The following is a 14908-nucleotide window of genomic DNA, read 5'->3' on the forward strand; positions in this document are numbered from 1 at the left end:
AGGTATAGACTATTTTCTAAATGGGGAGAGAATTCAGATTTTGGAGTTGTAAAAGAACTTGGGCATCCTTGTTCAGGATTCCCTCAAGATTAATGTGATAAAGAAGGAAAATGTGATGTTGGCATTAAGTTCAAGAAAACTAAAATAAAAAAGGATGGGCTACTGAGGCTTTAAAAAGTGTTGGTTAGACTGCATTTGGAATATTGTGAGAAATTTTGGGCTCCGTGTTTAGGGTAGGATGTGATGGCCCATGTGGGGGTTCAGAGGAGCTTCACAAAAATGTCTGTGGAATGAAAGCTTAATGTGTGAGAAACATTTGACGTCTTTGGGCCTGTAGTCAGTGCAGTTCAGAAGAATGGGGGGAAGGAAACTTCATTGAAATCCCTTTCTGAAAGTCACGGATAAAACAGATTTGGAGAGGACACCTCCATTAGTGGGAGAGTCAGGGATCCGAGGATACAGCCTCAAAATAAAGGGTGTCTCTTTAAAATTGGGTTGAGAAATTTCTTCAACCAGAGCAGAGGGTGGTGAATCTGTAGAATTTGTTGCTAGAGAGGACTGTGGATGCCAAGTCATTGAGTGTATTTAAGGCAATGATTCCTGGGTTCTTGATTTGTAAGGGGGTCAAGGGTTACGAGGAGAAGCCGGAAGAACCAGATCGAGAAAAAAAAACAGCCATAGAACAGACTTAATAGGCCAAATAGCCTAATTTTGTACCTACATCTTATGGATTTATGGTCCTGCCAAGTAGTAATTCAATGTGCTCAATCCTTAATACTCAGGCGATTGGCCTTGGAAATGAAAGGACTTTCGTCGATGCGTGTATAAAAGGCCCGCCTGGCACTCTTGAAATATAACTGAAGAGGCAAGTTTCACAGTTATTACCAACTGGGAACTTAATCAAAATAAGGGTCGTAAAGTTTCATGGTTAGTAAAGTCTGCACATTCTCCCTGTGACTGCTGAGGACCTCCACTCCCCCTCCCCGGTAGTCCGATTTCCTTTCACTCAGGTTGGTGGGTTAACTGACTACAGTATTGTAAAATTACCGCTGGGTTGCAGCTGGGGTTTAGAATCTGGGAAACCGTTGATGGGGATGAGGGGGAAGAATAAATCAAAGGATTCACGTCGGAGTGGTGAAAGAGGGTGCATGGTGATTGGTATACTGAATTAGTTCGTCACTTTACATTCCGTGGGATTTTGACCTAAGATGTTAACTGTTTTTCTTCTCTCTATAGATACTGCCTGTTACGAGTTTTCATTTTTTAAAAAAGACATTTATTAGCACTCTTATTGCTTAAAACCCAAGAATCAAAAACCAAGATTTTGACCTGTCGGAGCTCAACCAGCGTGCGGGATTTTAACTCCCGTCAGGACCAATGAAGGCTCACGGCTGCCTATTTTGCATACTAAGCCCCACCTGCTCCCGCAGGAGAAAGCGGTTGGCGGATGACGATGGAGAGGTCGTCATCACCGCTGTGGCGACTTCTGGCGGGAACTGGATCCTCCTCGTCATTCATAAAGTTCCGCCCATCTGCCGAGGGCGCTGGCGCTGCCCTCTCGTGTTCGGAAGTCGCTGCGATATTCTCACGGCCGGTGACGAGCTGAAGTAAGCCCCGCCTCTTGGCTAAATCCCGCCTCCTCGCACGCAGCGCCCTCCGGCGGCCGTGCGCGAACACTGTCCGTTACGTCACAGCGCGGCGCCGGCTGGTGAAGATGGCGGCGGCCGAGTGAGGCGAGAGACGCAGGTGGGCAGCACCGGAATCCTTCTTGCACTAACGGGCGGGTGGTACTGCGGATAGAGGAACGCGGCGGCGGCATATGGTGGGGGTAGTTAGGCGGCAGGCCTCCTCCGGAAACGTACCGGGACGAGGGCGCGGGGGGAGGGGGTTGGTACTAAGCGGTAGATCCGTTGGTCAGAGCCTGGACTCCGAACAAGGAGCAGGTCCTAGCACTCTAGAGCTGGAATTGTTCCGGGGTCTCAGGAAGGGTGTTTCACCCCGGGGCTCTGAGATTGAAGGTGTTCCGAGGTTCTATGGAGAGGGGGAAATAACCCCAGTGAGAGGGAAATCATCCCAGGAACCCAAGGTTGGAGCACACTTTGACTCCAGGTGAGTGTTTTCAGCCCAGTACCTGAACTGGGGCTTTGCCTGGATCCGCAGGTTGGATTCTTGCCCGGGACCTCAAGGTTGTGAAGACGACCCAGTTTGCGGATGTGCCCCTGCATCTTAGGGGTTGGCATTCTGACCAGGACCACGGATCTCTAGAGGAAGGGGTGTGTGGACGAATTTGTCCAGGGACATCTCATGTAGGGGTTTGTTCCACCATCCTATATCCTCCCCCAGCGCCCCTGTGTGTTTCTGGGAGGGGCCTGCCCCTGTGACCCCATTCCCCCATCCACAGGTGTGGGGGTTTGTTCTGGGCATATGCTTGAGGGACCAGTTTCATCCTGTGGCTCAGAGCTAAGGGCTTTGTTGGATGGTACAAGTGGTCAGGGAGGACTTGTCACTGGACCTCCAGATGTCTGTTTTCGTTTGTGGTCTTGACCCTGCCTCTTGATGGTGTGATCCTGATCTAGGACCCAGGATGACTGGGTGGGTGTTCAAACAAGGTCCTTGGTTGGCTTTTGAGGACAGCAAGCTGGCGGTGAGGTACCCAGGACCAAGCATTCCTCATGCTCTTTCCTTGTATTACAGGTCCTGTGGTTGGATTGGCATCATCCCAGGCAGGAGAGGCAGCTCCTGTCAATATAGACCCGTGCCTTGCTCTTAATCTCCGGTCTCTGTCGGGTTGGTCGTGTGGATCTATAGTGCTCCTTACAGTCTGTCGTTATCCTTGGCAACGGAAGCCTTGAGGAGGAACAGTCAACAGCGGCAGGTGGTGCAATGGCGCAGTTTCCAGGGCAGAATGCTCTTCCTGGGGTTCAGGTAACCGATGTCCAGTGAGAGTGTGTGCCAGGGACTTGTGACAATGTTTTGGGTTGAGGATGCTATCCCTAAAAGTGTTGGAAAAACAGAAAGGCAATATTGCTCAAGGTAGTTCTGCCAGTCAGCAAGATTACAGTTGATTAGAATGACATTTATTTTCACTCTTATTTATAAGGCTCGGGTGCAGAATGAGGCCATGCGGCCCATCAAGTAAGCGCCACCTTTCGATCACGGCTGATCTATTTTCCCTCTTAGTCCCGTCCTTCCTGTAAGCTTTGATGTCCTTATTAATCAAGATCCAATCAATCTGCTTTAAATATACCCAGTGACTTGGCTTCTACCTGCATCTGTGGTAATGAATACCATGGATTCACCACCCTCTGGCTAAAGAAATTCCTCTTCAGCAACGCGCACAAAATGCTGGAGAAACTCAGCAGGTCAGGCAGCATCTATGGAGATGAATAAAGAGTCTGTATTTTGGTCTGAGGCTCTTCTTCAGGACAGGAAATGAAAGGGGAAAGATACCAGAATTAAAAGGTGGGATGAAGGGAGGGAGGGCGTGCTAGAAGGTGATAAAAGCCAGGTGGGTGGGAAAGACAAAGGGCTGACAAGGAAGGGATCCGATGGGAGAGGAGCGTGGACCATGGGAGAAAGGGAAGAAGGAATGGCACGAGGGGAGCTGATGGGGCAGGTGAGGAGAAGAGCTAAGAGACTGGAGTGGGGAATAGAAGCAAGGGGGAGGGGAAAAATTACTGGAAGGACAAATTGATTTTCATGCCCTCAGGTTGGAGACTACCTAGATAGAATATGAGATGTTGCTCCTCTATCTGAGTGTAGCCATTGACCAATATGTCAGAACAGGAGTAAGGTTAGGAATTAAAATGGATTGTCACTGGGAAATTCCGCTTTTGGTGGATAAAGTGGAGGTGCTCGACAAAGCATTCTCCCAAAGTGTGTTGGATTTGTCCTCATCTCCGTTCTAAACAGGAGTCCTTCTATTTTGAGGCTGTGCTATCTGTTCTAACTCTCCCAACTACTGGAAACATCTTCTTCACATCCACTATATTTAGGCCTTATATGAGGTGAAGTGTGTTGTTTTGCAGCAGGAGTTCAGTGAAAAGACATAAAATTACTATAAAAAATTAATAAATGTTACAGGAAAGAGGTTGTTTTCATGGATGGTTCAGAAATTGGTTGCAGATGGAGCCGTGGTTTTTGAATCATTGAGTGTAAGTACCTCTTCTCTGATGTAGTAATGAGAAGAAGTCATGGCCTGGGTGGTGAGGTGCATTGATGCCTCTTAACGAAAACCCTCACATTTTCTATTGTTATCATTTGAAGTATGGTGTTTGAAATTCCCCACCTATGTGCAGCAACGTTTCCAATTTTAGGTCCAGCTTTAAGTTTAAGATTGCCCCAGGCTCACCAACCAGTGGAAGTAGTTGAGCAGTATTAGTTAAGTAAATAATCCTATCATTAGGCTCAGTCTCAGGACATGGCACTGCAGCAGGGAGGACGCTGTGTGAAGTTTTGCAGGCTTCCCCAGCTTTACTGGAGGCTAAAATAAATAACGTTCAAGCTCCTTCCGCTAACGTTTCTCTCCATCTTATCAGCAGTTATCATTACATAACTACCCTGATCACAATCTTGGGCAACAAACAAGATTTTGGAGGAACTTAGAGGGTCAGGCATCGGCTGCAGAGGGAAATGGGTAGTCATTGTTTCAGATTGAGACCCTTCATCTTCACAGATGCTTCCTGACTCCCCCCTGCCCCCCGAGTTCTTCCAACATCTTCAGAATCTTGTAACTCCTTGTCATGTTTGAGATGAGATTAGTTTCACCCCAGTTGGTGTCATCTTCAAGACCACCTTCTGATTGCATTTTGTTACTGACATCGTCCCTGCCGCGAGTCCTTCACTGAAGCAGTCATCCGTGCTTTTGATACACTGCACCTGACTATACCATAACCTGATTAGGCAGTTCTGTATTACTGACCGTTATGCCGTTGACGTTTATAGCAGTAAAGAAGGTCCTTCATCTTTGTTGCACACAGCTATAGAAGGATTCTTCATTGCTGTTTCTGTAACTTTTTTTTGAGCTGAACCCCCAAACCTGGAGGAATGGTGGACCACTCTTACTCTGGCCTCTACCCTTTGACTGGATGCCCTTACCAAGAGCCAAAGCATAAACTCTTACTCCAGCTAACATAGCCTTCTGGGTCATTGAGGCACACAAGCCTCCAAACCCTACGACAAAGTTATGGTCCTCTTGAGGTTCACTTGTTCTCCTCTATCTAAATTTAGTCCTCCTCTACTAGGAAATCAGCTGAGCGACAGGAGCTGGGTAGATACTCCCATTGAAATATTTGACCAGAGAATTCTTGCAGGGATCTGTGCTGAGGCCCTAATTGTTCACTGTAATTCAGGAAATGACTTGAATATTTCTTCATGTCAGTGAATAGGGAAGTGTTAAACTGCTACGAAATGTAATATCTTGTGAAAGAAGGCAAAACTGCTAGACGAATTTCAATATAAGCAAATAACATGTCGTGCAGGTTGTACCAGAAGAACCGTAGAACAAATTACTTTTTTAATGGTGAGACCCCAGAAGCAGAGGTGAAAAAGGACTTGGATTCCATGTACACAGTTCCTCAAAAGATGGTGGCTGATGATGGAAATCAAATAGGAAGTTTAATGGATTGCTGCTTGGTATATCTAGAGCAGAACGAGATGGATGTGATGCTACAGATGTACAGAGCCCTGGTTAGACCATACCAGGATTTCTCTGTGCATTTCTGACACAGTGTACCTTCAGGATTTGTGGTTATGTCATGTAGATTCTCTGGAAAGATAGTGCTCGTCAAGGGTTGAATTACAAGGTGAGGTCAAGATAATTAGGATTGCCTTTGCCAGAAGTTAGAAGGACAGGTGCTGATTTAATTAAAGTTTCCAAGATTTTAAAAGGAACTGGTCAGGGAGAGAGAGTTTCAGTAGGTTAGGCAGAAATTTGCAATTTTATCATAAATGGTAGCTCATGTTCAGTTAAACAATGAAGCTGAGAGCAATAACCTGCAATATTAAGGACATGGGGCAGTTGGGGGGTGAAGGGGATTGGCTTACAGAGCAGTCATGCTTTAATTCAAGGCACAACATGAGGGTCAAAGTAGCTGTCTGTTCTTGATCTTTTGTGCCTGACCTGCAACCTATCAAGATCTGTGTTTCTCCAAATCTGGCCTTTATCAGTTATCAGCTGCCTTTGTCTGCGTCTCTGACATGCCTTTCCCAAACCTCCCTGAAAATGCTTCTCAGGACATGTGACTCTGGCCAAGCTTTTAGACACCTCCCTTCACGTTTGCTTTTCTTCCCAAGTAGCTCCTTGGACATTCAGCTGCATCGTCGTCATCATTATGTACCATGTTCAATGAGATTGTTCTGGACAATTTTTTTCTACAGATGTGGTTTGCCATTGCCGCCTTCTGGGCAGTGTCTTTACAAGATGGGTGACCCCAGCCATTATCAATACTCTTCAGAGATTGTCTGCCTGGGGTCAGTGGTCGCTTAACCGGGACTTGTGATATGCATCAGCTGCTCTTACGACCATCCGCCACCTTCTCCTATGGCTTCATGTGACCCTGAATAGTACCCAATAGTGGCCTGCAGGCTAGCAGAGGGAAGGAGCGCCTTGCACCTCCTTTGGTAGAGACGTATCTCCACCCCGCAACCCTACTGCATCAGAGGTGCTAGTTAAAGAGAAGTGGTTGTGCAGGTGTTGCTGTGTGGTGGAAGTCAAGGTTTAGGGATTTATTTGTCAACCAATTAATGACCTGTGAACATGAAATTATGAAGTGTTTTGAAAGAGTAACTGGTGGGACTGATTTTGCTGCAGAGGGAGGAGAGAGACGAGAAGACAGAATTCAAGATCATTGATAAAAGAATTGGTGGAGAGATAGAGTCCATGCTAACCAAGATGCTGACTTGAGCTTGTCCGTTTTACCTGCATTTGGCAAGCCTTTCCTATCCATATGCCTAATACAAATATCTTTCAGATGCAATTGTACTGGACACTACCTCTTCCTTTGGCAGCTTATTCCACCCACTCAGTACCCTCTGTTGTATCTCGGGTTCCCTTTAAATATTTCCTCTTTCATGTTAAACCTATGACCTCCAGGTTTAGATTCCCCTGCTCTGGAATAAAAGATTGTGACCATTCACCTTATCTGTGCTCATGATTTTACAAACTTTCATCCTCCTGTGCTCCAGGGAAAAATAAGTCCCAACTTCTCCTCGTAGCTCAAGCCCTCCAGTCTTGGCAACATTCTCATCAATTATTTCCTTCATAATGACATTCTTCCTACAGTTCAACGACCAGAACTTATGAGCAGATGTGACCCTTGTTTTACAGTGGATTGAAAAGCTGGAGCATGTAGATATTAAGGAAGAGGATGTGCTGAAACTTTTGGAAAGCATCAAGTTGGATAAGTCACCGGGACTGGACGAGATGTACCCCAGGCTACTGTGGGAGGTGAGGGAGGAGATTGCTGAGCCTCTGGCGATGATCTTTGCATCATCGATGGGGACGGGAGAGGTTCCAGAGGATTGGAGGGTTGCGGATGTTGTTCCTTTATTCAAGAAAGGGAGTAGAGCTAGCCCAGGAAATTATAGACCAATGAGTCTTACTTCAGTGTTTGGTAAGTTGATGGAGAAGATCCTGAGAGGCAGGATTTATGAACATTTGGAGAGGCATAATATGATTAGGAATAGTCAGCATGGCTTTGTGAAAGCCGGTTGTGCCTTATGAGCCTGATTGAATTTTTTGAGGAGTGACTAAACACATTGATGAAGGAAGAGCAGTAATGTAGTATATATGGATTTCAGCAAAGCATTTGATAAGGTACCCCGTGCAAGGCTTATTGAGAAAGTAAGGAGGCATGGGATCCAAGAGGACATTGCTTTGTGGATCCACAACTGGTTGCCAACAGAAGGCAAAGAGTAGTTGTAGGTGGGTCATATTCTGCATGTCAAGTCAAGTTTGTCATTTTGACCATAAGCTGCTGGTACAGTACACAGTAAAAGTGAAACAACCTTCCTCCAGGATCCTGGTGTTACATGAAACAACACAAAACTACACTAGACTATCTGAGACGGCACAAGGCTACACTAGACTATGTAAAACAACATAAAAACTGCACTAGACTACAGACCTGCACAGGACTACGTAAAGTGCACAAAACAGTGCGGGGCAGTACAATAATTAATAAACAAGACAATAGGCACAGTGGAGGACAAACTACAATATAATAATAAATGATGTAGTTGTCAGTCTAGACTCTGAGTATGGAGGAGTCTGATGGCTTGGGGGAAGAAACTGTTGCACAGTCTGGTCGTGAGAGCCTGAATGCTTCGTTACCTTTTGCCAGATGGCAGGAGGGAGAAGAGTTTGTATGAGGGGTGCGTGGGGTCCTTCACAATACTGTCAGCTTTGCGGGTGCAGCGTGTGGTGTAAATGTCTGTAATAGCAGGAAGAGAGACCCTGATGATCTTCTCAACTGACTTCACTATCCGCTGCAGGGTCTTGCGATCTGAGATGGTGCAATTTCCGAACCAGGCAGTGATGTAGCTGCTCAGGATGCTTTTGATACATCCTCTGTAGAATGTGGTGAGGATGGGGGGTGGGAGATGGACTTTTCTCAGCCTTTGCAGAAAGTAGAGATGCTGCTGGGCTTTCTTGGCTATGGAGCTGGTGTTGAGGGAGCAGGTGAGATTCTCCGCCAGGTGAACACCAAGAGATTTGGTTCTCTTAACAATCTCAAAGGAAGAGTCGTCGATGTTCAGCGGAGAGTGATCGCTCCGTGTCCTCCTGAAGTCAACAACCATCTCATTTGTTTTGTTCACATTCAGAGACAGGTTGTTGGCTCTGCACCAGTCTGTTAGCCGCCGCACCATCTCTCTGTATGCTGACTCATCATTCTTGCGAGACCCACCACGGTCATGTCATCGGCAAACTTGATGATGTGGTTCGAGCTGTGTGTTGCTGCACAGTCGTGGGTCAGCAGAGTGAACAGCAGTGGACTGAGCACACAGCCCTGGGGGGCCCCCGTGCTCATTTTGATGGTGTTGGAGATGCTGCTTCCGATCCCGACTGACTGACTGACTGAGTCAGGAAGTCTAGGATCCAGTTGCAGAGGGAGCTGTTCAGGCCCAGCAGTTTCAGCTTTCCAATCAGGTGCAGAGGAATGATTGTGTTGAATGCTGAACTGAAGTCTATGAACAGCATTCGAACGTACGTGTCTTTTTTATCCAGTTGGGTGAGGGCCAGGTGGGGGGTGGTGGCAATGGCGTCATTGGGACGATACGCGAACTGCAGGGGGTCCAGTGAGGGGGGCAGCAGGGTCTTTATGTGCCTCATAACGAGCCTCTTGAAACATTTCATGATGATGGATGTGAGTGCAACGGGACAGTAGTCGTTGACGCAGGACACTGAAGACTTCGGCATGGGGACGATGGTGGCAGCCTTGAAGCATGTAGGAACGACGGCGCTGCTCAGGGAGATGTTGAAGATGTCAATGAGAATCTCTGCTAGCTGGTCTGCACATCCTCTGAGCACTCTGCCAGGAGTATTGTCCAGTCCAGCAGCCTTCCGTGGGTTGACCCTGCATAGAGTTTTCCTCACATCGGCCATGGTAAGACACAGCACCTGGTCATTGGGAGGAGGAGTGGTTTTCCTCACCACCACGTCATTTTCCACCTTGAAACGAATGTAGAAGCTGTTCAACGCATCTGGGAGGGAGGCATCACCAGCACAGGCAGGTGGTGTTGTCCTGTAGTTGATGTCCTGAATGCCCTTCCACATGCGCCGCATGTCGCTGCTGTCCTGGGCATGTGCACACTTTGCCTCTCTGATGGCCCATGGAGGTTGGTGCCCAGTGGTGTGCCTCAGGGATCTGTTCTGGGATCCCTACTCTTCGTGATTTTTATAAATGACCTGGATGAGGAAGTGGAGGGATGGGTTAGTAAGTTTGCTGATGACACAAAGGTTGGGTGTGTTGTGGATAGTGTGGAGGGCTGTCAGAGTTTACCATGGGACATTGATAGGATGCATAACTGGGCTGAGAAGTGGTAGATGGAGTTCAACCCAGATAAGTGTGAGGTGGTTTATTTTGGTAGGTGAAATATGATGGCAGAATATAATATTGATGGTAAGACTCTTGGCTGTGTGGAGGATCAGAAGGATCTTGGGGTGAGAGTCCATAGGCCACTCAAAGCTGCAGCGCTGATTGACTCTGTGGTTAAGAAGGCATACGGTGTATTGGCCTTCATCAATCGTGGGATTGAGTTTAGGAGCCGAGAGGTAATGTTGCAGCTGGTCAGACCCCACTTGGAGTACTGTGCTCAGTTCTGGTCGCCTCACTATAGGAAGGATGTGGAAACCATAGACAGGGTGCAGAGGAGATTTACAAGGATGTTGCCTGGATGGGGGAGCATGCCTTATGAGAATAGGTTAAGTGAACACGGCCCTTTCTCCTTGGAGCGGCAGAGGATGAGAGGTGACCTGATAGAGGCGTATAAAATGATGAGAGGCATTGATCGTGTGGATAGTCAGAGGCTTTTTCTCAGGGCCGAAATGGCTAACATGAGAGGGCACAGTTTTAAGGTGCCTGGAAGTAGGTACAGAGGAGATGTTAGGGGTAAATTTTTTTATGCAGAGAGTGGTGAGTGTGTGGAATGGGCTGCTGGCAACAGTGGTTGAGGCATATACAATAGGGTCTTTTAAGAGACTCCTGGACAGGTACATGGAGCTTAGAAGAATAGAGGGCTATGGGTAACCCCAGGTAATTTCTAAAGTAAGGACATGTTTGACACAGCTTTGTGGGCCGAAGGGCCTGTATTGTGCTGTAGGTTTTCTATGTTATGCAATTACTTCTTTCCATTTAAAAAAAAACTACAAACAGATCTACTGGAATGGATAATTGATAAGGAAAAGTATCATGTTTTGGCACAAGTGCAGTGAGAGGAATTAACTGAAGTGTGCTTTCAGGGAACTAGCTCAGGTATGATGGGCTGAACATCTACTGTGATGGGCACACAAGTTAAATGGCACTGCTAACTTGTGTTTTCACTGCATAAATTAACAAGAGTTGTGAAGTCTATGCCTCTTTAGTCAAAATATGTGGAACAACCATTTTTGTCTCCATCTTGTGGTTGTCATGAGTGGTTTTGGTTTCCTGTGCTATGACACGGCTGGGCATCTCAGGCGATCAGCTTTTGATGTGCGTAGGTGATGCGCACTTGGCAGATACTGTTTGAATTGGCTGGAGCCAATTTGTTAAAGCCTGCTCTGTCAATTTTGTTTCTAATATTGTCCTTCATTAATTTAGTTCTAACCACAATGTTCACAATCAAATAATGTTCCTTAAAGAGTTTGGTAAGTTGTGTTTATATATGGTAGCAGTATTGCCGTGAACTAACTGTACAAATTTTAAAATTTTGAAGATTATCTTTATTTCTCACATGTACATCGAAAGGTACAATGAACCGTGTTGTTTACGTCGACGCCCAACATGGTTTGAGGATGTGCTCGGTACAGCCCACAAGTGTTGCCATAGCATGCCTGCAATTTACTAACCCTAACCCACACAGCTTTGGAATGTGGGAGGGAACCTGTGCCATCAATGGGGAGAACATGTAAACTCCTTGCAGACAACGGTGCAATTGAACTCGGGTGACTGGAGCTGTAATTTTGTTATGCTAACCGCTGCATTACTGTGCTGCCCAGATAGTGCATTTGTGCTGGATTGCAAAAATCCCAAGTATTTTGGGTGTCACTTGTACAATCTGATGAACCTGTAAAACTCCTGTATTAGAAATGTGTTTCAGAATAAAATTGACAACGAGAATGCCTGCGCAGTAAGCATTGGTGGCAAAATGTTACTGCAGGTTAATTTGACCTTGTGGTTATGTCACATCCGTCTGAAGTTAACTTCTCACAACCAGAGATATTGAATCTTTTTCTCCAGGAGTTAATTATATACTTGACTGCAGATGAATTCAAGCATGCAATTACACACCTCTTCCTTTTTATAGCCCTGCTATATGATACCTTTAACTATGAACTGGTCTCCTATGATCCAGCTTTTAATGATAAGGTAATGTGGTTTGCATTTCTGTAGTGCCTTTGACATCCTCAACTATGCTAAAGTGCTCTACAGTCATTGAAATGCAGCTATGGGTATTTTGTGAGGTGTAGCACTCATTTTGTGTACAGGTTCCTCCAACTGAAAATGTGATACAAATGGGATAATCTGCTGTTATGCCTGTTGATGGGTATGTATTTGTAAGACTCTGTCGACAAGCCCTAATTGTGGGCTAGCCAGGAATTCCCCTAAGCTTTATGACACAACAGTGATTCAATCCAACTGAGGATCCAAGAGAAGCATTCTTCAAATAGTAAATTAATTGATTATTGTCACATAATACAGTGAAAAACCTGCAGGTTAATTCAATGTATCAGTGCATTGAGGGAGTACAAGGTAAAGCAAGAAAGTGCAAGGTCGTAACAAGGTAGGCTCTGAATTCTAGAATCCATCTTATTGTATGAGGGAACTGTTCAATAGGCATCTAACAGTGGCTAGGAGCTGTTCTTGAACCAAGTGGTAAATGCTTTCAGCCTCATTTACGAGATGAGACATGGGATCCAGTGAAACCTGTCTGTGTGGATTTAGCTGGAGCGTATGCTGCCTGGAGGTTGGTGGCCAGTGGTGTTCCACAGAGATACGTTCAGGGAACTCTGCCCTTTGTGATTTTTGTAAGTGACTTGGATGGGCAAGTGGAAGGGTGGGTTAGTAAATTCGCAGATGACACAGGGTGGTGGTCTTGTGGAGAGTGTAGAAGGTTGTTACAATGGTTCATTGATAGGATGCAGAACTGGGCAGAGAAGTGGCAGATTAGTTCGATTTCGGAAAAGTGTGAAGTGATTCACTTTGGAAGATTAAACTTGACGTCTGGTTGCAGGGTTTATGACAGGGTTCTTAGCAGTGTTGGGGAACAGAGAGATCTCGGGTTCACTTCCATTGGTCCCTCAAAGATGCTGCTCAAGTTGATAGGGTTGAGGGTTTGAGTTCAAGAGCCATGAGGTAAAATTGAATCTTTATAAAACGCCTTTTATGCTCACTTTGAAAAAGAGAATAAAGCTACATCTATGAGGATCCCTGCAGCACCCGGTGACCCTGTGATCTCTGTCTCGGAGGCTGACATCAGGCCGTCTTTCAGGAAGGGTGAGAAGTGTCAAGCCCTAATGGTGTACCTGGTAAGGCTCTGAAAATTTCTGCCAACCGATTGGCAGGAGTGTTGAGAGACATTTTCAGTCTCTTGCTGCTGCAGTCAGAAGTTCCCACCTGGTTCAGAAGGGCAACAATTATACCAGTACCCAAGAAGAACGGAGTGAGCTGCCTTAATGACTGTCGTTCAGTAGCTCTCACACCTATGGTGATAAGTGCTTTGAGAGGTTGTTCGTGGCTAGAAACAGCAAGGACCTGGACGCATTACAATTTATGGTGGATGCAATCTCATCGATTCTCCACACGGCTTTGGATCACCAGGATAATACAAATACCCATGTCAGGATACTGTTTACTGTCTAAAGCTCAGTGTTTAACACCATTATTCCTACAGTCCTGATTGAAAAGATACAGGACCTGGCCTCTGTACCTCCCTCTGCAACTAGACCATCTAACTTATCAGAAGATCACAATCTGTGTGGATTGGTAATAAGAAACGAGAAAATTTGCAAATGCTGGAGGAACTTTTTTTTCTTTTAAGGCTATCTTTTTTTTCGTAATTTATTTTTTATTGAATTTCATCATCATGGCATTCATAGCAAGAGGATTCGAGTACAGGAGCAGGGAGGTACTACTGCAGTTGTACAAGGCCTCGGTGAGACCACACCTGGAGTATTGTGTGCAGTTTTAGTCCCCTAATCTGAGGAAAGACATCTTTGCCATAGAGGGAATACAAAGAAGTTTCACCAGATTGATTCCTGGGATGGCAGGACTTTCATATGATGAAAGACTGGATCGACTAGGCTTATATTCGTTGGAATTTAGAAGATTGAGGGGCCATCTTATCGAAACGTATAAAATCCTAAAGGGATTGGACAGGCTAGATGCAGGAAGATTGTTCCCGATGTTGGGGAAGTCCAGAATGAGGGGTCACAGTTTGAGGATAAAGGGGAAGCCTTTTAGGACCGAGATGAGGAAAAACTTCTTCACACAGAGAGTGGTGAATCTGTGGAATTCTCTGCCACAGGAAACAGTTTTAAAGAAAGGGGCTTCCCTTCCTCCACTATCAACTCTGCTCTTAAACGCATCTCCCCCATTTCACGTACATCTGCTCTCACTCCATCCTCCCACCACCCCACTAGGAATAGGGTTCCCCTGGTCCTCACCTACCACCCCACCAGCCTCCGGGTCCAACATATTATTCTCCGTAACTTCCGCCACCTCCAACGGGATCCCACCACTAAGCACATCTTTCCCTCCCCACCTCTGTCTGCATTCCACAGGGATCGCTCCCTACACAACTCCCTTGTCCATTCGTCCCCCCCATCCCTCCCCACTGATCTCCCTCCTGGCACTTATCCGTGTAAGCGGAACAAGTGCTACACATGCCCTTACACTTCCTCCCTTACCACCATTCAGGGCCCCAAACAGTCCTTCCAGGTGAGGCACATCACTTCACCTGTGAGTCGACTGGGGTGATATACTGCGTCCGGTGCTCCCGATGTGGCCTTTTATATATTGGTGAGACCCGACGCAGACTGGGAGACCGCTTTGCTGAACATCTACGCTCTGTCCGCCAGAGAAAGCAGGATCTCCCAGTGGCCACACATTTTAATTCCACATCCCATTCCCATTCTGACATGTCTATCCACGGCCTCCTCTACTGTAAAGATGAAGCCACACTCAGGTTGGAGGAACAACACCTTATA

The 14908-nt window shown here is 46.3% G+C and overlaps 1 protein-coding gene across 2 annotated transcripts in view; it reads left to right on the forward strand.

Annotated features, from left to right (window-relative positions):
- Window positions 1–1658: 1658 nt before the first annotated feature.
- The window catches only part of LOC134346778 (serine/threonine-protein kinase 24-like), a 68987-nt gene continuing 55737 nt past the window's right edge, over window positions 1659–14908 (forward strand). For both annotated transcript variants that reach the window (XR_010018021.1, XM_063048409.1), the window contains exons 1-2: window positions 1659–1746; window positions 2695–2925. Coding sequence is in view for 1 of the 2 variants with exons in the window: in XM_063048409.1 (XP_062904479.1) it covers window positions 2884–2925 (42 nt within the window). In the remaining variant the exon portion in view is untranslated. The remainder of the gene's footprint in view (window positions 1747–2694; window positions 2926–14908) is intronic.

The sequence above is a fragment of the Mobula hypostoma genome, chromosome 5 (genome assembly GCF_963921235.1).
Source record: "Mobula hypostoma chromosome 5, sMobHyp1.1, whole genome shotgun sequence".
Taxonomy (NCBI): domain Eukaryota; kingdom Metazoa; phylum Chordata; class Chondrichthyes; order Myliobatiformes; family Myliobatidae; genus Mobula; species Mobula hypostoma.